Source organism: Melanotaenia boesemani, chromosome 21 (genome assembly GCF_017639745.1).
Source record: "Melanotaenia boesemani isolate fMelBoe1 chromosome 21, fMelBoe1.pri, whole genome shotgun sequence".
Classification (NCBI taxonomy): Eukaryota; Metazoa; Chordata; class Actinopteri; order Atheriniformes; family Melanotaeniidae; genus Melanotaenia; species Melanotaenia boesemani.
In genome coordinates, this window is record NC_055702.1 from 22929570 (window position 1) to 22956689 (window position 27120).

At 39.9% G+C, this 27120-nt stretch overlaps 2 protein-coding genes across 4 annotated transcripts in view; both read left to right on the forward strand.

Moving 5' to 3' along the window:
• pkd1b (polycystic kidney disease 1b) overlaps positions 1-5007 on the forward strand; it is a 50316-nt gene extending 45309 nt beyond the window's left edge. Inside the window, exons 34-40 of the mRNA XM_041974889.1 lie at positions 1920-2105; positions 2339-2513; positions 2604-2786; positions 3054-3219; positions 3312-3498; positions 3885-3996; positions 4083-5007. Of these exons, the coding sequence (XP_041830823.1) occupies positions 1920-2105; positions 2339-2513; positions 2604-2786; positions 3054-3219; positions 3312-3498; positions 3885-3996; positions 4083-4979 (1906 nt within the window). The 3' untranslated portion in view covers positions 4980-5007. The remainder of the gene's footprint in view (positions 1-1919; positions 2106-2338; positions 2514-2603; positions 2787-3053; positions 3220-3311; positions 3499-3884; positions 3997-4082) is intronic.
• Positions 5008-6894: 1887 nt separating this feature from the next.
• Positions 6895-27120, forward strand: part of spata20 (spermatogenesis associated 20) — a 57790-nt gene continuing 37564 nt past the window's right edge. Inside the window, exons 1-13 of one of the 3 annotated variants that reach the window (XR_006008966.1) lie at positions 6895-7235; positions 8099-8227; positions 8305-8369; positions 8461-8615; positions 8687-8830; positions 9865-10066; positions 10557-10687; positions 12565-12669; positions 13130-13204; positions 14862-15074; positions 15228-15420; positions 15944-16112; positions 26680-26888. Coding sequence is in view for 2 of the 3 variants with exons in the window: in XM_041974512.1 (XP_041830446.1) it covers positions 7039-7235; positions 8099-8227; positions 8305-8369; positions 8461-8615; positions 8687-8830; positions 9865-10066; positions 10557-10687; positions 12565-12669; positions 13130-13204; positions 14862-15074; positions 15228-15420; positions 15944-16112; positions 26680-26888 (1987 nt within the window). In the remaining variant the exon portion in view is untranslated. Of the gene's footprint in view, positions 7258-8098; positions 8228-8304; positions 8370-8460; positions 8616-8686; positions 8831-9864; positions 10067-10556; positions 10688-12564; positions 12670-13129; positions 13205-14861; positions 15075-15227; positions 15421-15943; positions 16113-26679; positions 26889-27120 lie in introns of all 3 variants that reach the window. The other 2 variants (XM_041974512.1, XM_041974513.1) reach the window with 2 other exon arrangements.

Below are 27120 nucleotides of genomic sequence, written 5' to 3' on the forward strand. Positions count from 1 at the left end.
TAAAACTACTTGGCTTGGATTGTGAAAATATTCATGGTCACGGACTGTGATGTTTTATACTAACTGGTCACGGTTCCCATCATGATGTAGGGTGACCTGGCCCAAAACAGCCGCCTACACATTGTTCATATGGATTGATGTTACTTTACTCCGTCAATCTTAACAGCTCACAGGATGTCACATTTTAAGACTGGGGGACTAAATCAAAAATTCAGGACTGGTTCTCTAAGAGTTTGAGTTGTTAAACTTTACACACCCAAATAAATCCTCTCAACTCCAGAAAAAAAATTATTTTAGATGTAAAAGTTAAATGAAACGAGTCCATATCAGATTCATGATGCTGAGTGGTTAGTTTTCATGTGATCATGAGTCCCAGGTATTTTAAACATTAAAAATATCTTCAAAAGTTATAGAAGAAACCAAACCTCTGATTTTTAAATGTGAATAAATTTAGCTTACTCTAAGAAACTTTTAGATTTGTTCTTAAATTTCCAAATAAGTGGTTGTAGAAACAGAAATCCAGTGCTTCTTGAATTTACAGTTACTCTGAACCATGTTTCCAGCAGCTTTCCTTTTCAGAACTCTGTTGCAAAATGAATGTCCGGTGCACTTCCTGGGACACAGAGGACCACACCGACAGAGCTGCTCTTGGAGTCTCTGGTGTGTTGTACATTATGGAGCTGTAATGTTTGGATATGGAAACAGATTTGGACAGAGTATCTAAATGTGTACATGGGTGCAGTCCTGTTAAACAGATGTTACTGAATCAATCTTTCATTGCATTGATTCTCCAGAGCTGCAGAGATGCTGGATCCAATAAACACTGAGAAAAATATACACACCATCTTACAAGCAGACTTCAGCCACAGAAATAGTCCGACTTCATGCCTATAAAAAGCATGACTAGTTACTAATTGATTAGTAGTTATTACAGAGTGTTTGTCTATTTTAAAATGTAATAAAGGTCTTATAGATTTTTTAAAAAAATTGTCAAAGAATGATATAATTTACTATAACTAAATTCACTATGTGAGCCCCTCATGATTAATTTCTTGTAACACAAACTAAACTGGATGTCTAATTTCAAAGTTCCATTTAAAGTCCTAAAGATAACGACTTCACATTCATTTGTCAACATTTTATCAACTTCCTTTAAATTATCCTCCTTACATGATGTATAGTGCTGTGCAACATTTGGAGAACTGGAACTTTGGTAAAGCATATACATTTCCTTAGCAAAATCTAAGGAAATTTGTGTTTGGTGGATTATTTGTCCTCTTTAATAATCCAAATTAGTATCAATTTATACCTTGTTGGAAAGCCTGATTAGTCACTTTTACAACAAGGTATATCTTGTAAATATTGTGCTTCTTTAGAATGAGTAACACGGCTAAACGCGTAGGTTGTGCTCCTAAAAATACAGCAGAATGCTTTATGATGTTCTCCTGTATCTGTAGAAGTGCCTTGAGATTACTTTGTTGTGAAAAGGCACTACACAAATAAGCTGAAGAGAAAAGAAAAGAAAAGAAAAGAAAAGAAAAGAAAAGAAAAGAAAAGAAAAGAAAAAAAAAGAAAAAAGAAAATCTGCATTTGGATGTAAGAAGGGCTGGACAGCGGAGCTCAACAAACAACTATACAGTCAAACAACCAAGTCAGAGCTCATTGAAATGTTATATTAGTGTTCTTCACTGTTCACTGCACTTTATTTACTGTTTTACACACAACTCACTGTAGTTAAATTTAAAAATGCATAAAAGTTTTCATTTTTCTGTCATTATCCTTTAGCAATGCTGAAATACATGACTGAAAGTTTTGGTTTTTTAGCTATTTCATGTTCCTCTGTGAGACAGAGTTGGTATCATTGACGTGTTCATGCTTTCCCAACATATACAACCCATTCTCTTTCTCTCTTCATACAGCTGGTCAGATACAGAGCAGTGGATCACTCACACTTTGGTGCCACACCTCCACCAAAACCCCACCCTGCACCTTGTAGGGTTGCCACGGCTGCAGCACACACATGCAGCTGGTTTTCTGGGAAACAACAGTGGAACAACACTCCAGCTCCTAGCTGATATGCAGCTAAGAAACAACAGCAAAAAGCAGTAAGCTGGTTTCTTACAGCAGTTCAGCACTCCAGACATGCTGAGCCTGTATTTATTATGATTTAAACTCTTGACATGTTGTTGATTTTCTTTTTGAAACATAATGAAGCGTGTCATCCTAGAAAAAATAAATAATGCTGCAGTATGATTTGGTAATTCTCTAAATGTGCCTTTTCTAATGTAGACTCTGATTTAATGAATTTCTAAATATCTCCAATTTCTTTTCACCACAGGTTTACAGCTCTCTCTATAGACTTCACACACTACCACAAAGAGTCCGGTTTGTTCATGTGTGTATCAATACAACTGAAATCCATACAGGGCCAAGGCATCACCTCCTTGCTCTCCATCAGTCCGCTCCTCGTCCCCTCATCCTCCTCAGGACCACACCTTCATGTTGCAGTAACGGTAACAAATCTGATATCTTCTCAAATAAAAAGTGGACTGTTTTTTTTATTCAGCACTCAGAAAACTTAATCTTCTGGCTTTATTCTCCAGATTCTTCTCCTCATCTCTGCTCTTCTCATCATGTTTGGGGAGCTGTGGTCTATGGTCAAGGAGCATGCTCAGTATATGTGCCAGTACTACCACTGGTTCCAGCTGTTCTTGGCCCTCTGGTCCCTGGTGACAGCAGTTCTGCAGCTCTGCTTTCTATCTATTGCTTCTTCATGTGTCTCAGAGGTGACTAAAAAACATATTGGGATCCCTTGATTCTGCATTATTCCCGTGTGATCAGTATTACTGTGACTAACTGTCAGTGTCTTGTGTGCACCGTTCAGATGGAGTCCAATCCAGACAGCTTCATCAGCTTCCACAGTGCTGCCCTTCTGGCAGAGACGTCCTCCCAGTGTGCTGCTGTTCTGCTCACTCTGCTTGTTCTAAAGGTAAATGGGAGCTCTGGTTCTTAATGATCCAACATTCATCCTCAGAATTAGCACTTTAGCAAATGTCTGCTTGTCTTCTTTGCTGTGCGCTCCAGCTGCTGGGAACCTTACGCTTTGTGCGGAGGTGGGTGATGATAGGCAGAGTACTGCAGAGAGCCTGGAGGGAACTGTGGGCTGTGGCTGTTTTAATACTGCTACAGCTGCTGCTCTGCACTCACCTTGGAAACATGGTATGAGAAAAACACTGTTAAGCTGTTAGAAATATTCAGAGGATGGATGTGTGACATGACTTTGCCTTTGTTTCAGCTCTTCTCCCAGTCAGTGGAAGGTTTTCTGTCAGTGCAGCAAACCAGGGCATCTGTGCTGTCCATCCTGCGTGGACGGACAGTCATCCAAAAGCTGTGCAGGGTCCACACAGTTCTTGGACCCCTCTACGGGCTACTTCTGATGGGTGGAAGCTTTTGGCTTCTGGCTAGGATCTGTGGAGCTGTTCTCATCCATAAATATAGGTATACAGCACCATCTATTTTTTATTTTTTTTTGTGTTTGGCTATGTTTGGTGAACAAGCCAATCCAACGTTATTTGTAAAACACTTTAAATAAAACATGGCAGGACCAAAGTGCTGTACAGATTACATACATTCAGAATACAGCAAAATTAACCCATAAGACCCCAACGTGACATATATATTACATACAGTTTCTGAGACATGTTGTTTTAATTTATGGTGTAAACTTTGCTCAAAATCCTGATGAACACAATGCGATACTTGTCTTCTGTCCCCTAATAGATACCCAGAAGCAGAAAACCACATTATAGTATTTTTAAACTATCACGACAGTTGTAATTCTCTATAGAGTGCCACTGAGTAGCTAACTGCAATGTGTCCTAAAGGGAGGAGCAGGCTGAACTTTTCCATCCAACTGTTGAGCCTCAAGATTATGAAATGGTTGAGTTCTTCATCAAGAGGCTGAAACTGTGGATGGGACTCACCAAGGCTAAACAGGTAGGAGGAGCATCAGTAGTAAAGTGTTTCATTGGATGGACTGAGGACTGACTGATCCTGCACCTTCCTTCCTTTTCCCTTTCTAGTTCAGACACAGGGTGAAGTTTGAAGGCATGGCCATCCCTCCGTCCAGATCCTCACAGGACTCTTCTTTCTCCACCTTGTCTTCCACTCTCCCCTCTTCCCACTCATCCTCACTATCATCTCCCTGTCAACTGTCTTCAGATGTTTCTGTCAGGTCTGAGGACTTGTCGACTTCCAAACCTAGGTTTGAAGTCCAGCCCTATCTGGAAAACCTGGAGTCAATCGTCAATACTCTCCTAGCTCATTTTGATCAAGTCAACCAATTAACTGAAGACATTCATAACCTGGAAATTCAACTAGAGGAAGCTGAAGTCAGAAGAAGGGAGAAATGGATAAGTGACAGAAAGGAAAAAGAAAATATACCGGAAGAGCCAAGAAAGCCAAGGGAACTGGATAAAGGGAGGGTAACAGGAGAAGTTAGACGCAGGAAGGTGGGTCTTTTTTACCCAAGGCCCCAAGTTTCTCTTCCATTCTTGCTTCCAATTTCTCCTTCAACACCTCAGTCTGCTGCTGCATCATCTTGCATATTTCCCAGAGTACGTAACTCCTACTCTGAATCTGAGTCAGTGCGGTTCCACCTTCAACCATCAAGCAGCAGGACTTCCTCTGAACCTGCCACTCCTGCATCTGAAACCAGTGGTTTGCATACAATTTCCAGTGGGTTTGGACAGATCCCTAGAAGAAGAGCATGGCATTCTGGGAGCTCTCATTCAGCTGATGCCGCACAGAGGCCCTTCCAGTCCTCAGGAGTTGCTCCATGTAGAAATGGTGGAGAAAATTTAGCATTTACAAATGCAAGGCCTAGAAGTGAAGAGGGGGTAAGAGGGTGCATCTGTGATGGGGTTCCGCTGAAGAGGAAGGCTTGGATCTCCGAAGGACAAGGCACTGAGCAAAACTAACCCTGTCTTTAAATATATATATACAGATATAAAATACTAAGTCTAATTTGTCTTCTCCATCTTCTTCTTTTCCTTTGTGGCCGTCTTGGCAGAGTATAGAATATTGCTGCCTATCATTGTTAAAATACATCTCTACTACTACATACGATCTCTGTAGTCTTTATTTAGCTTGACCATTTGCTGAATGATGGTGCTTTTTAAAAGAAAGAATGCAGGAACTTTATTAAATCTTTCACTCTATATCATAAGATAATTTCTATAAAGCTTGTGACCCTATAACATTTTTTTTTTTTTTTTACGTTAAACTCACTGCATCTGGGTTGTTTTCATAATGAAGAAAAACCACAACTGTAATATTGCACATTACATTAGTAATATTATTAAAGTTATAAGCTTTTGAATTGTATTCTTACAGACAAAAGACCAACAGCTTTAAATGATTATACTCATATGAGAATATGAGACATTTTTCTTTCTGCAAAGGTGAAAATGCACAAGTTTACATGTACATACACGTGTGGTTTGAAAGTTACCTCACCCCATATTTATTACACGATGCACCATTGCCAACAGATGCTACTCTGGTCAAATCAAATAAGCACATCTCTGACTTATACATAAAGATTGTATAAGGGGTACTACTATTTCTGGGGTTTAAGGGATATTTCCAAAAACAAGCCATGATAATAACGTAAATTGATCATTTTTCACCCCACTTTTGAGAAAAACATGGTAATAACATGTTTGTTACTGTTGTACATTGCGTTACAGTATAATTTCTAAGAGACACTTTAGACATTGTGCTCTACAGATGAATTAAGACGTGGCTATTTGGTCCAAAAGTTAGTGTATGACTCTTTTTTGATTTTCTTTCTTTATTTTTTTTATATGTCAGTTTCTGTATGCCTTACTATGAGTGTTTAGATTAATTTATAATATCACTCTGACTAATTTATCATTCATGCCTCTGATTACCAGTCCAAAGGAAAAGACACCCAATTTGTCAGCAACTTTCTCATTGAAAGGAACAGAGACAGTTGCCCTTTAACCAGGAGGTGAAAAATGTGATTTTGCAACACATATTTTACTTGGAGTCTCTTTGCAACTGATCTTATCTGTTCCTGCCTTTTAACAGAAATTTTACACTGCTGATGCACAACTGTTGCTTTCTTCGTTCACATCACCACTGCTGTCTTGAATTTAAACATGTCTGAACTTGTGAGTGCAGACATCCCATGCTAGTTAAGGGATCAAATTGGATTACATTAACTTAATTGTTTTACTCAGCTAGAAATTCTTTATCTTCTTTGGTGGTTCATGATAAACGGGCTTTGCTGTATGCTGGTGGCATTGTGTCTCATTCAGTCAGCCTTAACACTCTGCTTGTGACTTTTTTTTCTTCCCTTCTTCAACTTTTCTACTGTTAGCTCTTTTGAAACCAAAGAGATATCTTGCATCTAAAATTGAAAGCTTGTAAAGACACTATGATTAAACACTTCTCAAAAGGTTAATAGATGAAGTATTTTTCTTTGGATTGTAGCTACCAGAGCTAAATTTAAATAAAGGTTTGTTTAAATTGTGGATGATCTAATCAGCTGAGGCCAAGTATGATTAAGGGAACATTTTAAATCCTTATATGATGTAAAAGTAGCACGAGTCATAAAATCAGCCTACATTGGTGTTGAGTTCAATTTGTCATTCTGATGAATAAGAGATGTTATGTCCTCTTTTAAAGCTATGTTCATCTGAGCATATTTATGACCTTTTACAAAATCCCAAAGCTGACCTAAATACGGAAATGTCACCTGACAGCAGGTGGTGTATATAATGTTAGGCCTGTAACTATCTGTTCAAATAGAAATTCCACGCTGCAGCATATATACCCATCTTTCCTTCCCCCCTCCAAATTTATATATATATTTTTTTTTCATGTGTCCACTGGCGGTATTGCAGCAAAGTGTGCAACTCATGCTTAGAGGGAGATTTTGGCTTTCCGTTGGTCCATGTCAACAAAGTAGCTAACGCTAGCTTGTCAAAATAACACACTTGGTGGATTAAGATGTTAAGACTAGCATGGCGTCGTTCGCCGTCTAACAATAGCTTTGTGGAGCCTGTACGCCTTCTAACTGCAGCTTTTATAGGAGCGGACGGGCAACAGCAGAGCTCACGGGCTCACGTTAGGTGTTTCAGACAAATTCCCCACCCACCAAAGGACAGGTCATCGCTCCTCCAGCTCCTGTCGGCCTGCTGTCTCAGGTAAAGACACCTCGGCTACTAGGTAGCTAACGCTAGCTTGAAGTTAATCTTATCACAGCGTGTTACAGCAAGCACAGCCAACCTATTAGGAAACTTAGTCTTGCGTTTTCATAGTTGTCATGTTGCGCGTGGCATGATAACAGTGAGGAGAGTCAGCGTGCAATGCTATGCTAATACGAAACTACAGTAAGAAAATGTGCATTTTATAATTCTCTAGCAATAAATACTACAATGATAGATGCAACCATGTGTATGGATAGTCAGTTAAGGTAGAGACTACTTGTGTAGAAATTCGGTGTAGCCACACAAGCTATTATACTGCTTTACTTCCAATAATTTGTTAAATATTCTAACTTCTTTCCTTGGTAACCCCGCGACGTCCCTATCATAATGGTGAATCTATGCAGGTTACATGTAAAAAGAAATCCTGTCCCATGAGCCTTGCATGTATTAAATATGTGACCCGAATTTAAATTCTCGGTCTAGTTGTTCTTATAATAGTCAGATATATCTTGAGAGGCGTACATTTTTATCAGTAAGCCAAGTTGCACTAAATAAAGCAGTATTCAAACGGAATTCAACACGAGTCAGTTTGCTAACAGCAACACAAACTGACAGCCTGCACATGTAGGAGACAGCTTCCTGTCAATGTTTACCAGTAACAGCTGGCTTATCAAAACAACTTTAAAGAAGACTTCTGAGGGAAACTACCTGTTAGACTTAGTTTTGTATCATTTTTAGTTTTTATAATTTAATTACAAACAGGAAATTAATAGCTGGATTATCTTATTTGTATTTTATTTCCCATATTGCAAAGACTTAAAAAGAAATTAATACATGTTGTGAATATGTGGTGTATCCAGTCCATCTTTGTTTATGAGCATGGCGTCAGGGGGCGAAGGGCCAGCATCCAGTCAGCATAAACATACCAACAGACTGGCCAAAGAGAGGTCCCCCTACTTGCTACAACATGCGCACAACCCTGTTGACTGGTATGTTCTTTAAAACTATAGATTTACACATTTTATGAACACTGATAATACTCAGTTTGAATATGTTTTTGTTTTAGGTATCCATGGGGACAAGAGGCTTTTCAGAAGGCAAAGACAGAAGACAAACCCATCTTTTTATCAGGTGAGAAACTATTCTCCGTCCTTCTGATACTTCTGTAACAGCAGGTTTTACACATCTGTTTCCTGTAACGATGTCTGTGTTTGACCATCAGTGGGCTATTCTACGTGTCACTGGTGCCATGTTATGGAGAGGGAATCTTTTGAGGACGAGGAAATTGGTAAAATCCTCAGTGACAACTTTGTCTGCATCAAACTAGATCGAGAAGAGAGACCTGATGTGGACAAGGTCTACATGACTTTTGTACAGGTGTGTTTGAATTCTCACAATAACAATCTTATTTATTTCTTCTTTTAACCTCTGGTTGCTGATGTTTCCAGGCAACGAGTGGAGGTGGAGGTTGGCCCATGAGTGTGTGGTTGACTCCTGATCTTCGACCATTCATTGGAGGCACTTACTTCCCTCCCAGAGATCATGGAGGACGACCAGGATTCAAGACTGTCCTCACCAGAATCATTGAACAGGTAGTGAGCAGGAAAAAGAAAATATATCTAATTTTACTATGCTGAATTATTTAAAAACTTTTTCCCACTTTACCTATAATATGACCAGTTCAATTAAAAATCTGAGAAATCAGTATGGGAAGATAAAAAAAGAAAAAGAACATGAGACAACAGGGATATTGCAAAGCACTGGACATCCCCAAAATGAATGAAAACACCAAAAGAAAACTGCTCATGGAGCTTGACAAAAGACTTCCAGCAACGCTGAAGGAGCTGCAGGAGTCTCTGACAAGTATTGGTTGTTTCTTACATGTGGCAAATATCTCCTGTATTCTCCATATCATGGACAATGGTTTTGATTGAGGACAGAAGTCTTTTCTGAGAAAGGAAAAACATCCAAGTAAAATACAGGTTGCAAAAAAAAATGAATGAAGTCTCCCAAAACATGTGGAAAATTGTGTTCTGGTTTGATGAGATCAAGGTTGAACTTTATGGCTGCAAATGCAAAGGTATATTTAACATACACAAGAAAAGCTTTGCATCAAATCATCATCATACCCACAGCGTAGCACGGTGGTGGCAGTGTCATGCATTAAGGATGCTATTCTTTGGCTGGAGCTGATTTAGTTAAGGGTAAAGGGAATGATGAACAGTTCCAAATATTAGTCACTTTTTGACCCCAAACCCTTAGATGTCTGCTGGAAAGCTGAAGAGGAATTTCACCTTTCAACATGACAATGACCCCAAGCAGACATCTAAATAAACTAAATAACAGCTTCACTAGAAGGAAATTCAAGTTATTGACTGGCCCAGTTAGAACTCACACCTACATCCAATAGAAAATCTGTGGGGTGACCTAAAGAGGGCTGTGCACAAGAGATGTTCGCTTATTCTAAGGTAGTCTCATTTGAATTGTAGAGATTATAGGTCACATTAAAGGTGCAAAAAGTTTGAAATGATGTGCTGTGGTTTGTTTTTTAACATAACAGAAACCTGGAATTTTAACAGGGATGTGAACACTGTGAATGTCATGTTGTATAACTTTTATTCCTCAGTGGCAGAACAACCGTCCTGCTTTGGAGTCGAGTGGTGAGAGGATCCTTGATGCTCTGAAGAAAGGCACAGCCATCACTGCAAACCCCGGAGAAAGCCCTCCATTGGCCCCAGATGTTGCTAATCGCTGCTTCCAGCAGTTGGCCCATTCCTATGAGGAGGAGTATGGAGGATTTAGGGATGCTCCAAAGTTCCCCTCTCCAGGTAGACCAATCAGGAGCCAGTTACCTTTTGACCCTTCCTCAGGGACTAGGAGGTTTTGGAGGATGCCTTTTGTTACCACCACAAGAACCAGAGACAAAATGAAATACTTTGCTCTTAAAACAGCCCCGGTTTGGGGCTAGTACCTACTGCATCAAAGTCCCAGGTTTTCTCTGGATGTGTGGTTCTTCTGAACATTTCTGATAGTTTAATCTCCTGGCTTCTTATTTCTGTTTCTGACTTAGTCATCTTACGTTAACTCATAAAGTTTGTTAACTGAAGCATAACAAGAATTATTGATATGCTTTATAAACACAACATTCAAATTCATCCATTAAGTGGGAGTAAGATGATGAATGAGGCAAGAAAGCAGCCAATCAGAGGAGATGCCGCATTGCCTGTTTGTGCAGCTTCACAGACGTCCAGCTCTCATAAACCAGTTAAATATTTAACAATATTTTTCTGGATTTTTCTTGTTTCTGTGGCTCCACAGTGAATCTGATGTTCCTCATGTCTTACTGGTCTGTGAATCGCTCCACCTCAGAAGGGGTTGAAGCTCTTCAGATGGCCATGCACACACTCCGCATGATGGCGCTGGGAGGCATCCACGACCACGTAGCACAGGTTCATTACTTGCATCATTGTGATGCCACGAAGGTTTTTTGTGCAGAGTTATAACCAATAATAAAAACTTTTCAATGGACTGTGTGTCCTAGAATACAAAACAACACATTCCAGCTTTTCCTAAACACTATATCTTAAGTTCTGTTTAAAGCAAAAATTTTTAGAGGAATAAAATGGGCTCAGCTTTGATCTAAATATTCAGAACAAGGCTGTCAAATCAAACTAAAGTAAATTAGTCAATGAAATTAAATGGAAAAATTTCTTGGTTGAAATAAAAATGAGGCCACAGGTGTCCCAGAGCACCTCTGAATGTAGCCTGAGTGTGTTTATACCTGTTTGAATGGCTTTGATCCGGTGATGCAATCAGCTAGGACTCATGTTCTCATAGACCAGGTCCGCAGGTTAAATTAGATTAAATTTAAAAAATACTGTTTTTAACATATATATGTATTTATAAACTTGACACAAAAAGCAAGGAAATTTGTGTTTGGTTGATTATTTTTCCACTTTAATACGAATTGGTGTTTTATTATATATTGTTGGAAAGCCTGATTAGTAGTCTTTACAATGAGGTTTAACTTCGTCAACTTCCTAAAATAATGGCCTAAGTCATTTTTTTACAAAAATGATTTCTTTGCCTAAACCATCATCTTATTTTGATGCTGGCACCTCTGATAATGTCACCAACATCCTCAGATGTTCATAATATGATCTGTTCATGTGTGGATGTTGGTGACGTTATCTGAGGTGGCAGCATCACAAAAGATGGTTTAGACAAAAAAAAATCATTTTTGTAAAAAAAGTGACTTGGGTCATTATTTTAGGAAGGTGACGACGTGTAAGGATCAGGCTTCTGTTAAATGGCCAACACAGCTAAACGTGTGGATGGTGCAGCCCAAAAATGTGCCAGAACCTCCTGCAATACCCAAATTTCCCTGAGGACTCTCCAAAGGGATTAATAAAGTATTTCTATTCTATTATATAATATTCTGCTTTTGGTTTTCACCAACTGGTTTTATTAATGTGAAGAAGAAATCAACCACACACAAATTTCCTTACTTTTTGTGCAAAGTTTGTACTATTTTTAATTTTTTAAATATTTTTAGTCCATATATCGTTTTATTTATTTCTATTAATAGATGTTATTTTTATCACATTGATTCTTTGAAAATTAATTTTTTATTATTATTTTTTTAAAGCCTTAATACACGATTAGACATTCCCTGAGGGGTAAGAGCATTAATTAAGCTTTCTTTCTTTCTTTCTTTCTTCCTTCCTTCCTTCCTTCCTTTCTTTCTTTCTTCCTTCCTTCCTTCCTTCCTTAATCTGTTGAAATGGTTCGTGTTTTTTTTAGTTAAGGACATACAGCTAAGCTTTTGTTTACAGATCATATTAGGGCTGGGCAATATATCGAGATTTTCAAATATATCGAGACTATCAGACGCAATATAGAAGGAGGGAATATCGTTTATATCGAGATAGCTTGTTTTGAGTTAAAAGCATCTTTTCTTTTGCGTTTTGCACAGCTGTATTTTTGTTATGGTCATTGAAAATTATTTTTAATTTATTTTGTTTTAGGAGCATTTAATTTAATATAAAGGTACTTTAATATCAGTCAGCTGTTTTAATGCACATGTGCTGCTGATCCTTAAAAAAAGTGTTTTAGCACTAAAGGCCGTAAATTAGAGCTGTCTCTTTGGTTACTTGACAAAAAAAATATATCGATATATATCGTATATCGTGATTCAGGTAAAAAATATCGAGATATAAGATTTGGTTCATATCGCCCAGCCCTAGATTATTTAGTATGTAGTAAAGTATGAAGTGAATCATTTTAACTGAGGATCAGGATGAAATCTGTTTTCTTTCTTTTACAGGGTTTTCATCGTTACTCTACAGATTCCTCCTGGCATGTTCCTCACTTTGAAAAGATGCTTTATGACCAGGCTCAGCTGGCTGTGGCCTACATAACTGCTTTCCAGGTGTGTGTGCTGTTTGTAGTGTATCTCACATGGTAATTCACCTCTGATCACATGTCCTCCAGCCAACCAAAGCCATCTGTGGGACCTGGAAAACAACTAACACTTCAGAGTAAATATGTGTTTAATCTCCTCTCATTATAGGGGATCAGTGTTGAATTAAGATGCAGAAAACAAACTGTTGAATCTTGAGTTTCCTTATGAGTGGAAGCTGAATTGTCCTGTTTTTGTTTGTGTCAAGAAAGGCTGAAAAACAAACAAACCAAAGAACAAAACAACCTAACTAGTACACAAACTAACATACAGTAAACGTTGGTGTTTAATGGAGACGTAGAGGCTGCCTCAGCATCCTCATTGGATGCTGCCGGGAACACCCTGCTGATCAATGACACCTTCCTGTGTTTAAGGTTACCTCCTGGTTGAATCATGGCCCTCATGCAGGTGTGTTCCGTGTGTTTTCCAGGTGTCAGGTGAGCAGTTTTATGCAGAAGTGGCGAAGGACGTGCTGCGCTACGTCTCCAGAGACCTGAGTGACAAGGTGAATGCTTTGCAGCGCCGTTACCACCATCTTTGTGTGTAACTGTTTTTGCATGTTTGTGTGTGCGTGCACTTGAGGGCTAAAGGTGGGACCTTGCTGACGAGAAGCTTTTAAACCTTTGCTTTCCTCCACAGGTCATCCTTTCATTCCTTTTGATTAATGAGGCGATGGCAGCAAACAGGGCACACAATTAAAACTGCGCTCCTGGTTATCATTATAATCTCTAAGATTTATTAAGTAATTACAGGCTAATGAATTACCACAGCAAAGAAAATTTTCTATAGACTCTTTTATTTATTTTTTATTAACACGGTATTGGATCTTCTCTCAATGAGGCAAAACCTCTAAATTCTCATCCTGGCTGTGAGATTACAGTTACCTGCTGTTCTGGTGCTGAGAGGAGATTCACGTAATGTTCTGTGGTCATGTCCTCGTAATACATGGTAGTTTTTCCTTTCCATGTTACTCCCTAAGATAGGCACGTCCATGTTGGGCCAAAGTAAACTGTGGTGATCTAGTCCCCCACCTCTGAGGCCATGTTGGGACCCCAGCTCAGCTAGAGAAAAGGGGATTGTAGCATTAAATCCAGGGTATGCTGGTTAAGGAACACTTATTTTAAAAATATGAAATAGACAGTGTTAGGGCTGAATGATTAATACATTTTATATAGAAATTTTCAAGGTTGCAATTAGCAAATCGCAAGGAGACGTTTAATTTTCAGGTTACACGGTGCCTGATGCAGCATGTACAAATCCACTCGATATAGTCATAATTTCTGTCGTCTGCTTGTGTGACAGTCATTTAAACAACACGTTTATTTGTGTGAATGAGCCCCCTTAGCAGCTAGTCTTCCTGGGCTCCACGTTTAGACATATGACATATAATGACACAAGAAATTACATGCAAACACATCAGTCATGATACGATTTAACAGCCACATCTCAAAACCCCAACCAACCTCATACTTCCTATCACCACACACCTAACATATAAAAAATTAAATTACCAAAACCAAAATATAAAAATCAAACAGTCTAAGAAAAAGACACAAAACAAATTGTGATTGTATCCAAATAAATCTATAAGTCCTCACCAGGAATTACACTGAAAATAGTGCATTTGATGTTATCTTGGAATTTGGTTTAAAATAATTATTATACCTTTGATATTGAAACTCATCCCTTTTAAAGATTTCCTGACATGCTGCATTTTTAATTCTTTGTTTCCTCTTTAATTTAACCCCCCCCTCCCCCCCCTCCCCCCTTCTCTCTTTATGAAAACAAATTCTTTATTTTACTTGGAAGTAAATTATTTCTTGCTCTGAATATTATTCATGCTGTTGTAAACTGAATCAAAGCAGGAAATTTTAGAGCTTGAGTGAATTTGTGTGATCTCAATATCCTGAATTATTTATCAAACCTATGGCCCTTTTCTGCATAGTTTTTATTGTTTTTATATTTCTTTTTATGGTGTGTTTCCCACGCCTCTACACAGCAACTCTTGTTTCTTTGATAAGAGAAATGCAGCATGCTGAGTGATTCTCCTGTTTCCTCTAATATTACCTCAGATCTGGAGATTCTTGAGTTAGAACCGGGATTCTTATCTCTGATCATCTTGTCCTTCATGGCACCTTCTGTGTTCTTGCTTTCCTTTCCAGTCTGGAGGCTTCTACAGTGCAGAGGATGCAGACTCTGTCCCAGTGTCCGGGGGACTGGGAAAGCGAGAGGGGGCCTTCTGCGTCTGGACAACCTCGGAAGTTCGGGAGCTCTTGCCAGATGTAGTGGAGGGCGCCACCGGAGCTGCGACGCAGGCGGACATCTTTATACACCACTATGGGGTCAAGGAGCAGGGCAACGTTGCACCAGAACAGGTGGCTTTAAATTTAATAGCATGGTTTTAAGAAAATTAGACAAAAGAAATCAGAAGCTTAGAAGTGTGAAAAGTTGTCCACAGAGGCATTAACATGACAACTGTCACAGGAAGCGAGGGTCGCTTTGTGAGACCACCTTTCTAATGTTGCTAGGACCCACACGGGGAGCTGCAGGGCCAGAATGTGCTGATCGTCCGTTACTCCGTTGAGCTTACAGCTGCTCGTTTTGGCATCACGGTTGAGAAAGCCAACCAGCTCCTGGCATCTGCCAGAGCCAAAATGGCAGAAGTGAGGAATACTCGGCCACGCCCACACCTGGACTCCAAGATGCTGGCTTCCTGGAACGGTAAATTAACACAAAGATGACATCTTTGCTGATTCAGTGTAGTTAATCATCCTCACTGTCAAAAACCTGAGCAGATTACTTTGATTTAACACTGTCTTGCACATTGTCTCGGATGTTGTTAATTACTAGAAAGCACACATAACCAAACACAAACTTATCTCCCAGGCTGACGTCTCAGGACGGTGTGTTAGCGAGGTAATGAGGCGCTCCGATCCTGAGAACTTTCCAATTAGACCCGAGCATCTTCCTCCTCTCTAATGAACAAACCCCTCCATTAATCACCTGTCCTCTGCTGCAACACTTTGAAGACCAGGCTGTGCACCGGTGGCTTTGATACACTACATGAAAGAGGAGTAGAGGGAGGGATGCAGAGAGAGACGAGAGAACAGGGGGAAACTTCAAAGAGAGAGAGAGAGGGGCAGGGGGATAGCTACACTCGAGCGCCTCGGCTGAAAGAGACATGATGTTTTAAGAATGGTTTTCTGCCTAATCATCATCATCGCCACTGCTTCCTCCCCGACAGGCCTGATGCTGTCCGCCTATGCTCGCGTTGGAGCCGTGCTGGGGGACGAGGCCTTGCTGGAGAGAGCGGTGCAGGCGGCGAACTTCCTCAGGGAACACTTGTGGGATGCCGAGCATCAGATTATACTCCGATCTTGTTACCGTGGAGACCAGATGGAGGTGCAACAGATGTAAGAGTTTTGCTGAAACTTGGTAGAGGTTTTTTGTTAGAAGTGGGCTGGTGCTGGTTTTACAAACTTATTTAGGATTTTAATTCCTTAGTAAAATGTCAAAGGTTATTTTTGCTAATTTCATGAAGCCTATAATGCTAAATGATGGTGCATATGCTAGCAGTATCATATTACTGGCTACATTTTCATGCACAGCAGCATCCCGATATTAACCCTTTAATAAATAGTCTCCACTAAACTGACCATCCAATTTAAAAGTTGATTTCTAGTATATGTATCTCCCGTTCCACCACATCCCAAAGCTGCTCTATTGGATTAAGATCTGGTGACTTTGGAGGCCGTTGGAGTCCAGTGAAGTAATTGTCATGTTCAAGAAAGTAGTTGAAGATGATTTAAACTTTGTGACATGGTGCATTCTCCTGCTGGAAGTAGCATCAGAAGATGCTACACTGTGGTCATAAAGGGATGGACATGGTCATCAACAAACCTCAGGTAGGCTGTGGTGGTTAAACCAGGCCATGTTGGTACTAAGGGGGACCACGGTGTGCTGAAAAAATATCCCTTAAAGCATTACACCACCAGCAGCCTGGACTGTTGATACAAGGCTGGATGGATCCATGTTTTCATGATGTTTCCACCAAATTCTAACTACCATCTGAATCTGCTTCAAGGCTGGACGTGTTGAGTGTTCAGAGATGCTGTTCTGCAGACCTTGCCATTATGGAAGTTCTTGTTGCCTTTTTATCAACTCTAACCAGTCTGCCTACTCTTCTCTGCCATCAGCAAGACACTTTGCTGCTGCTCACTGGATATTTTCTCTTCTTCAGACCATTCTCTGTAACCCCTAGAGATGGTTGTGTGTGAAAACCCCAGTAGATCAGTTTCTGAAATACTCAGACCAGCCCATCTGGTACCAGCAACCAGAGTTGTCTGATTGACTATTTCTGTTAACATACAGTTGACTTTGATTGAAAACAAAAATATGTCACCTCTTTCTTTCCTTGATGACATAACGCTGTCAGATTCTGCAGACTGCTTTTATTATTCTGTAAGTTTAAGCTACAGAAGCAAAAGACATTCACTATCTTCCTTGGAAGGTTAACTGTTTATACGTAAACAGGAAACCCTGACATCTGGGTAAATCAGGTTACAGACAGAAATCAGAGAACATGCTTTCATGCACCTCAATAACCTGGTTATGATAAAGTTGCACTGACTTGCAACAGGCATGTTATTGGATTTCACTTGTAGCCTGTATCATAGAGCATATTTCAAACACGATTTGCCATATTTAAATCGAATTATAGAGGGTCTGTTGTTGAAGAGTGATTTCCTGGTAAGATTGACAGTGCAGAGAGAAGAGAGCCTCAGCTTTCTAAGGTCTGAAATCTCCTTGAAAGGATCTAGCATTCCCAAGGTTTTGCTTGGTTTTCTTTTCATTTTTATGTCTGGAAATTATTAAAGAAATTTTAATCATGATTTATTTTGACAAGATGTTCTCAGGCTTTATTTCTGCACAAAAACGTAAAAAATAATGAAAAACTTTCATCCCAGTCAGGTAAAAAAATGAAGGACTTACGAGAGCAGGACAGTGGTGGGAGTTCAGTCAAATACAGGGATCTGGATCATCAGATGTATTAGCTGGTTATAAGTTTTGTCAAATCCATGTGAAGAAGGTGTTTTCATCATACAGAGAGCCACACTGTCTACAAGAAGAGAAGATCTCATACTTTTTGACAGAACATAATTATACTCGTGAATAAAGACGAATCGCATCATTTGACTTAATCTAAAAGGCAAAATGTGAGAACAGCTGTGCCATAAATCATATTGCAGCACTTCTGAGTCAAAGGAAAACCAGAGAACTGCTCTGTTCAGTTTTCTGTCTAGAACTTGTATAAACACCATAATTAGAATATTGTTTTTATATTCTGATTACCCCAACCCACCCACCCACTCATCCACCCATGTACAAACAAACAAAAAAAAAGCCTCTCTAAGGAAACCAGCAGATTGCATTAAATTTACTATTAGATTTAATCCCCCTATCCTTAGTATGACTTGGGCGGCAGATGACAGTGGAGAGCAAAAATTTCTTTTTAACAAGAAGAAAACCTCCAGCAGAACCAGAACCATGACAGGCCGACATCTGCCTCAACCAGATACGGGGTAGAGAGGACTGAAAAGATGGGTCAATAAGCACCATAACTCTTTACAGAGATAGCTGCTGAGAAAATAAAAAAGAAACACAAGTTGATGACAATAATAATGTCATATATTTCCATCCATCCAGTTTCTAGACCACTTATTTCTATTCAGGGCCGTGGGGAAGCTGGAGCCTATCCAGCAGTTAGCTTGCGAGAGGCAGGGTACACCCTGGACAGGTCACCAGTCCAACACAGGGCCAACACAGAGACAAAGAAACTCTTAGGTAGAATTTGAGGGGACCGATTAGCCTAGCATGCATGTCTTTGGACTGTAGGAGGGCGCCAGAGTACCTTGAGAGGACCGATGCATACACTGGTTCCACAGAGAGGGGTCTGACAACTGAAGGTTCTACCTCCCATTCTGCTTTTAAAAAGTCTAGGAACCGCACCTAAACCTGCAGTCAGAGAGCAAAGTTGGTAAATTCTGAAACTATGAGAACTTTAAGCTATAATGGAGCTTGTTCTTTAAAGCAACTCTGCTGAACTTTAGCAGACTTTAATACTTTGGTGCTCCATCTTGCATCCTGTCTCTTCTCTGAGCACTCTCCAACTGGTAAAAGTCAGTTAAATGTTGACTCTTGTCTTGCTGCGAAGCAAAAAGCAGCTGTCACATGATGCTTTGGGCTGGGAAAAAAGTTGTGAACTGTGGTTTCCCAGCCTCAGGACACTGCAGGGCAATGACAGCTCCAGGAATGCACATAATAAATGTCACTGTGACATCAAACTGATTCAGAAGCACAGAGATTAGGGTCTGAAAGTTATGTAGTGCTGTTTTATATAGATGTTGTTATGAGAAAATCCTGACATGGATTGGGAGTGCTGGATAAGAAATGATAATCAGTTGCTCAGTATGTGACCAATTAATGCTGAGGACAAGTCAATGCCAAAAGGTTTCCTATTTTCCATCATGTAGGTGGTGAGGTTACTTCATAAATCCTGGTAGTTTGGTCATCCGGGCAGTAGATTAGGTTGAGAACCTTATGAAGAACGTACACACAAAAAAAAAATTATCTCTGGTAGAGTTTATACCACAACTTCAGTTGTCCTCGTTTTGTTGGCTAGCCCTGTGCCCTACTTACTGTAAATGAGTGTGAAATGGTACCGAATCAGCTAAAAAAAATGTGCCAAGAGTTCCACAACATCCATGATGAAATGCATACCATTTTAAACCAGTACAACTACACACTGCCTAAATACTCTGGCCTTGTTCCACAGCTCTCATCTCATTCATTACTGCCCCATCCAGGATGCTGTCAGCACTGAAAACGCTTACCCAGACTCTTTTCTCAGGCCTGGTTTAGTCTCCATGCATGGGTAGATCACTCTGTCATGCCAGACACATGTGGAGGCTGTGAGCTAATTTTCCAGGAGGAATGGTAGCTGCAGGAACTAACTGGGTTAATAGGCTGTGGAGGTGTTGAAGAGTTGATGCCATAGGTTTTCAGTTGCTCTTGCATAGCGCTGAATGATTGAATGTCTTACTGCTGTCTTCAAGCACCAGGTGGAGGCCTGAGAATGGGTACACTGCAGGAGTGGAAAGTGAGCAGGCCCAATAATGTTAGCTCATTACTAACTGATTTGTCAGCTTGTTTTGGAGTGATTACGTGTCAGCAGGTTATTTCTGTGGATCTTCAGATTATTGGCCATTTGGAAAAGAGCTGATTTTTACACTTTCGTTCATCCACTGTGATGACTGTGGATCAAGTTAAACACTCCTTGTTATGATTTACAGTACTGTACAAAATCCATCGTTCTTTTAGTTGCATAATACCAAGGAAACAGGAAATGGGAGTGGTGATTTATTTATATATATCCAAATGCAAGAAGTCTGAAAGTCAATATTTGGTCTGAGCAGGTTTATTCCACATCACACTGCTTGCATAATGTTTGACATCCAGGCTCTGGGAAGGATTCATCACTCCATCAGACCTGTTGTCACTGATTTTCAGTCCAGTTTCTCCCTGTTTCTCTTCCTTAAGAATGGCTTCTTGACAGCCATCCTTCCATGGAATGTGGAGCTGAACTGGAGACCCATCAGACCAGCAACGTTTCTCCATCTTCTATTGTCCAGTGTTGGTGAGTCTGTGTGAATTGTAGCCTCAGTTTCCTGTTCTTAGCTGACAGGAGGCACCCGGTGTGGTCTTCTGCTGCTGTAGTCCATCTGCTTCAAGGTTGGACATGTGTGTTCAGAGATGGTATTCTGCATACCTTGGTTGGAACCAGTACTTATCTGACTTCCTGTTGCCTCTCTTTCATCTCCAGCCAGTCTGCCCATTCTCTACTGACATCAACAGACATTCTGGTCCAGACATCTGCTGCTCACTTGATATTTTCTCATCTTCAGACCATTCCCTGTAAACCCTAGAGATGGTTGTAAAAATTCCAGTAGATCAGCAGTTTCTTATCTACTGGGAGTTTTCTTTAGCAAGTCATCTTTACCATGTCTAAATATTTGTGCTAATAAACACTTGAACAGATGGACCCGATTAAGTGACCGGTGAGTGTATTTGAACTTTGGAAACTCGTTTTTGAGGAGATTAAAATAAAAACAAAACAGATAACCCTGCCATAAACAGTATATAAAGTGTCACAGCTTTGTCCAGCTGCGTCTTACACCTCCTTCTCTTCTCTACACGTATTTTTACTTGAAGCAATAAGTCAGTTATAAAAGTGCCTTTAAAACCTATCCTGTCTGTTTTTAGGTGGTTTGAGAAAAAAACATAGACAGAGATAGAAAGAAGAAGATAAAGTATGAGGTGTACATGGGCTGGTGCATAAAACAATTAGATGTGAAATATGGACATGGGGTGAATTTCTAAGGTTTCAAGGTTATTACAGGAAAACAAACACGAGCTACATCATGTGATTCATGGATCAAACATGGAAATCTCTCTGGATGGCCTTTCTCCCCATTTTTCTACCTCTACTTCACATCTCCTTTTTATTTTTCTCTGACATTATAACAGTACAGTATTTCACGTGTTACTACCAAGCATAAGGCTTAGGTTGAACATTCAGTGTCATAAAGCATATTAGATCAGTCTGGAACATAAAGGTCAGTGCTGTTAAAATGTTTAAGACCTGGTTTGTTGCGTGAACTAAATTGCCCCTATAGGTTTCTGGCTCTGAGGCTTATTCAGGGGGAAGTGGAGTAGTGTGTTAGTGTATCAGAGAGCCATTATGAAGCTATTATTTTTAAATAGTCTCCTCGTGCTTTGATACAGCAGACTGACAAGGTGTTTTATCTTCTCTCTCTGGGAAATGACTCATTTAACACACACTGTTGAAGGTGTGTGTGATGAGACTGTCGAGTTATACATTTTTGTGTTTGTGTGTTGGTGATGTCCTCTTGAGGTCTTGTCTCAGACTTTCATCCCGGTGCTAGAGTCACCTCAGCCAGATGAATGGTCTATGTGTGACCGAGCAGAGGAGGGTTTCCCCTAAGTAATAAAATAATAAAAAGAAAAGGGCTATTGGCTGAAAGGCTGTTAGTTCAGAAACAACAAATTCATTGTTGCTTTATTGTTTCCTTGCAGTGAACAACGAGCTGTTTTCTGGCCAATCAATGAGCTGGATTTTCTTCTTTCTTTTTGGTCATTAGTGATTTTGGGGAATATTGGCTCTAGTGAGCAGTTGTTATAATTAGAGCCCGATCGACATGGATTTTTTTTAGGCCTATGCTGATTTCAATATTTGGCAGAAAAAAATTCTGATAACCGATTAATCGGCCGATTAATTTAAAAAATATAGGTGAATAAAAGAAGTTCTTATTTTACATAAAATTTGCATTGTGGATTTTTCTTTCCATTGAGCGTGCATTAATATAGCTACCATTTGTACTAATGAATCTTTAGATTTAGGCCGTAGATGTATGCTATAAGCAACATAATGAGTGAAGTTACTGGCAAATCATTATTTATGCATCCCCCTGATGACTTTTAATGTCAAATCACATTTTCTCTACGCCATCGTTTTGATTTCCATTCAAGTCATGACTCATATGAACCAAAATAAAAACCAGAGACTATTTTCTCAGATTTCCAAACATGATGACAGCGTTGAAATTTAAACAGTTAATGGTCACAAATAGTCTGGCACTCATGTTACTCCACAACAACACACACAGTGCGTTGCTGTTAAAGCCTGAATCATGTTAGTGTTTTTTGACAAAGAAACATGACGTCATGTAGGGCTGGGCAATTCATCGAATTTTAACCACAATTACAATCTGGGTTTTTAACAATCATAAAATTTTTGTCCTTTGCAGTTTCCACTTGTGCTGTTTTCAGTTGCAAATCGGGCGCCGCTAGCATTGCCGCGCTTTGCTGCAGACTCCTCCCACAGCCCTAACCGCTTTAGTTTTATTCAGCACGAGTTGCAAACACCTCGCCAGTTAAGTTTAGTTTCTCTAGTTTAAGTTTCTCGCCGCCCTCCTCCAGCCAAGCGACAGGCGACATTCGTGCATGTGAATGCTCGTTCTGTACTCTCAAATATTTTGTACACTTATGTTATTTCTGCATTTACTTACTGACTTTTAAGCTGTTGGCTAATAATATGCTAGGTTGGAATACCACAGCGATGTTATTGCTGACATAAACAGACAGGAAGTAACTTAAGCTAGGTTAGCACAGCTTAAGCAATGTAACGTAAACGTGAAGCATGACTGAAACGACGAAGCATGAATCATGACAAGGCAAACAGAGTGAAACTGGAGACATCTTGAATCATTCTTAAAGGCTGAATAACTGGGATTTTTTTCTTAAAAATAATTTAAAATGTTCTCATTTGCTGCGAGGGATAAAATGAAGCTTCCTAATAAACAATCTGTCTCCTTCAAAATAAGAGTTCTGTGCGGAAATAACTTGGGTGCACTGCGTTTTCCAACTTCCTGGTTCCTTAACCAATCATATGCGACTCCCCACGGTTGCCTAGCAACAACAAGGCAGCGTTTGGTATTTTATGTCGGCAAAAGAGCAGTAGCGTGCAGGTATGGAAGCTAGTAAAAGAAGCGGACCAGAAATAGTTTCAGAAAAACCTAAAAAGCCTCAACATCCTGCTAAAAAAGCAAACGACCAAAAATGGAATAAAACGAGGATCAATATTGGAGAATCTTTTGAAAGGTGGAGAAGTCTGAGCTGGCAAAGTTTCTCCTCGACAGGTAAACACCGGAATTCTGCTTAAATTAACCGAAAAGTTTATCTTGATTTACAAAGATTTTAGTCTAATTTATTTTTTGGCACTCATTAAATTAATTTGTGTGACTGTGTGGATGTGTAAGTGGAGTAAATGGGTGGCCTGTTAGTTCACAACAACAAATGTAATGATGTTTGGGTCAAGTGAATACTGTCTTTGTCCTTATAAACTTAAGAAAATACTATCAACTTAATAATTAAAAGTGCGACTAAGGGAAAACTGCGGCTGCGTGGCATTTGTTGATTAATGTAGTTTTTGTTTACACTCTATGCTAACGTAAATTAGCGCGTGAAATTAGCGCTAGCATTGCAAAGCATAGCAACTTACTCTGTGTGAATCATCTTCGCTCCTCATCATGATGTTTGGTGCTATGTTCTCCGTCCTTCACAGACTGTAAATAAAAAAAAGTCCTCTCACAAACTGGCAACGTACGCGAAACTCTCTGAGGAGGAGGGAGGAAGAACGCTCCGTGTTTTTCTCTTTCGACTGCAATTCTGATTTAAATCACTAGGTGTTAATGCTACTTATTTTGCCTTTAATTTTTTCAGCGTTGTTACAAATGTACCTGTCGTAGTACTATAGAGTATTGCTGCCTGGCTCTAGCTGCTGCAGGACTTATTGCGGTGAGGACTAGTGATTGAATGGAGTCGGAACGCCATCTAGTGGAGAAACGGCGCAATGACATCATTCTACACAACTATGACATTTCACAACATTTTCTGTTTTAATATAAATTAAGATTATATCAACGCTTAATCAACAAAACTCCGGCCAGTCACGATTATTTTGGAAAGGGCAATAATCGCCCGATTTAATCGGCTAGCCAATAAATCAGTTGGGCTGTAGTTGTAACTATGTGCCATTGTCCAGGTGTTTTGGTCCACTTGAGTAAAGTGCAGTGTGAAAGCAAATCAAACCAACGAGTGGTGCAAAAATGTTTGGTATTCCCACCCAGTCGATCCGAGTTCCCTGGACTATCCTGGTGGGAATGCACCCATGTCAGAAAAATGTCACCAAGGTAAAGTTTTTGGTAACTCAGAAGCAATACAAAACAACTCATATGGTTTTATATATGTTTTTTCTGTAAGTATTGATATTGTAAGTATCAATGTATTGATTTAACCAACTTTGAGTGCCAACTTTTATCCAGTGAACTTGTTTTGAGATTGATTGTGATTTGTCATGAAATGAAACCCAATCTGGCTTTTACATTGAACTGATCCATCACGTCCAGTCCAAGAGATTTTTCTGCTGTCTTTTAACTTAAAGATAGGCTGAGACGTGACTCCCCACCACTTAGTGACCTCTCAAAGTCATGCACTTCATCTCAGCCTAAGCCTTCTCTGGTTTTCAGCCTCTTGACCATCAGCCTCTCCCGACACAGCACTATCTGGCTTCCTGTCACCGTTCGTCATCCTGCACTCACTCCGATGGGGTGCCATTGTGAGGATTTAAGCAAGGGAGCATTGTTCTGTGGGGTAACAAAAGTTTATTAATGAAACCAAAGTTTGGTAACTCACTTTGAAGGACATGTCTTGGGTAATAAATCATGTTCAACATCAGTGATGGATAACGAGTTAGGAAAGTAAGAATTGGTATCGACAAATGACTCCCAAGTCTGGAGAGGATTTTAAAGTTAAAAAGAACAAGAAGTGCAGAAGTTTCCAAACAATGGCAACAGAGAAGAAGAAGGAAATGCTAGAAGATTATTTTCCTGTTTCACTTAGAAATAGAAGTCTAATCTTCCAAGAGAGTAAACGAAAATGAGGCCAGCTGCAACCTCTGTCAGGTAAAGCCAGCACGTCTGCCACGACTATGAGCAGCCATTTGAGAGGAAATCGTCCAACAGAAGGTTGTTTCACTGATCAGGGGTCAGTAGCTGCATTTACATGGAGCTCTTTTGATCCGATCAAATCTCCAGTTAGAATCCGTCTGTATACACATCAGCTTATTCAATCAGCTTCAGTCGGAAAGAATTTTCAAATTGATTGAGAGGGGTGGTTTAAATCTTTTCACCACCGGATCAGCAGGAACAAAACAACCTTGTCTACACTCATTCTGTTGGTTTCTGTGCTGTCTGTTGTTTCTGCACATGCTTGAACCATGTGGGGGTTAGGTGACACGATGAGTTTCAGGAAAGACTTGAAAAATGTTTGATCTCTGCTGCGTGTCCACACCTAACCGTACCTTTTCCTGGTAGGCAGTGTTTTTAGCCAGATAGTGATAAATGTGTCACAGTGTGATGTCTTAGACGCCTTCCTCGAAATGGAGAAGAATGCAACATGGAAAATGGTTGACATCCAGTAGTCTATGTTCTTTCTTCTTGGCATGTAGTTTTAAACAAGAAAAAGTCTACTGTATATTCAAATATGCTGCTGTTGCCGCTTTGTTGTGAGCACTGACTCACACAGAAAGTGATGACTCCGTCAACCAATCAGTGGATCCCATTTTTTGTCTGTGAAAATGCATTAAAATGCATACCGACCCAGATCTGTTGGTGGAAACAGGGCTTAGGTGAGCTGAAGACTTAATTAGCATGTGTTAAAAAGCTGTCTTTGACCCCAGATTCATGGACAGCATTTAGAACAGAGTCATATGCATCATTACATACTCAACTGGCAAATGCAAAGTGGTGCTCTGCAGACCAAAGCCATGACATAGAGCAGTATTTCCCCCAGGGTCATAGCTGGGAAAATATAAAAAAAGGAAATCTCCCTAATGCTGAAATACAGAGTAAAACTATGTTTCATATATCATAATTCGTCTGTTGTGACTCTTCGGTGTTAGTTTCATGTGGATAACGTGAACACAGGCTTCATAAACTGGTTGTAGCTTGAGATTAGACTCACCCTTCTCTGTGTGTATAACCCTGTAATGTTCCAAATAAGTCTTCCAGCCTCTTTAAAGTCTTAGTTTTTTAATAATTTCTTCTAGATTTATCTGCTGTCTTGACAGAAGTCATGGATCTACTCTCCTCAGGCAGTATAAACAAACACTTTCTATCTAAAAGATGAAGGGGAAAAAACAAGACGCTGAACTAGTTCACCAGCAGAAACTCATCTCAGGGCTTCCTGCACTGCCCTGTCAATAAATTCTTAATGAAAAATGTCCTCATTCCTGCTTTTCTTCCACTCCTTTAATTTTCATTTTCCCTCTCTGTCCTCCAGATCTCCGCCTATCCCTGGCTTCCTGGATGACTATGCCTTCATCGTTTGTGGCTTGCTGGACCTGTACGAGGCCACGCTGCAGACGGAGTGGTTGCAGTGGGCCGAGGAGCTGCAGCTCAGGCAGGACGTGTTGTTCTGGGATGATCAGGGTGGAGGTTTCTTCTGCAGTAATCCCAGCGATGGCACGGTTCTGCTGCAGCTGAAAGAGGGTGAGGGATGTTACCTCTGATTCATCAGATATGATTTGAAACAACAAATATATGACGGCCTGCTGGTGACCTGAGCAGGCACGAGAGGCTTTATTGAACTGTAATTTTTGTTTAAACAAAATTGAAGTTACTGGATAGGTGAAGTCCCTAAAAACCTAATCTTTTAATGCATCATGAGCCTTTTTTCCCCCTGTCTTTACCTTATTGATTAACTGTGGAAACCTCTGCTGTA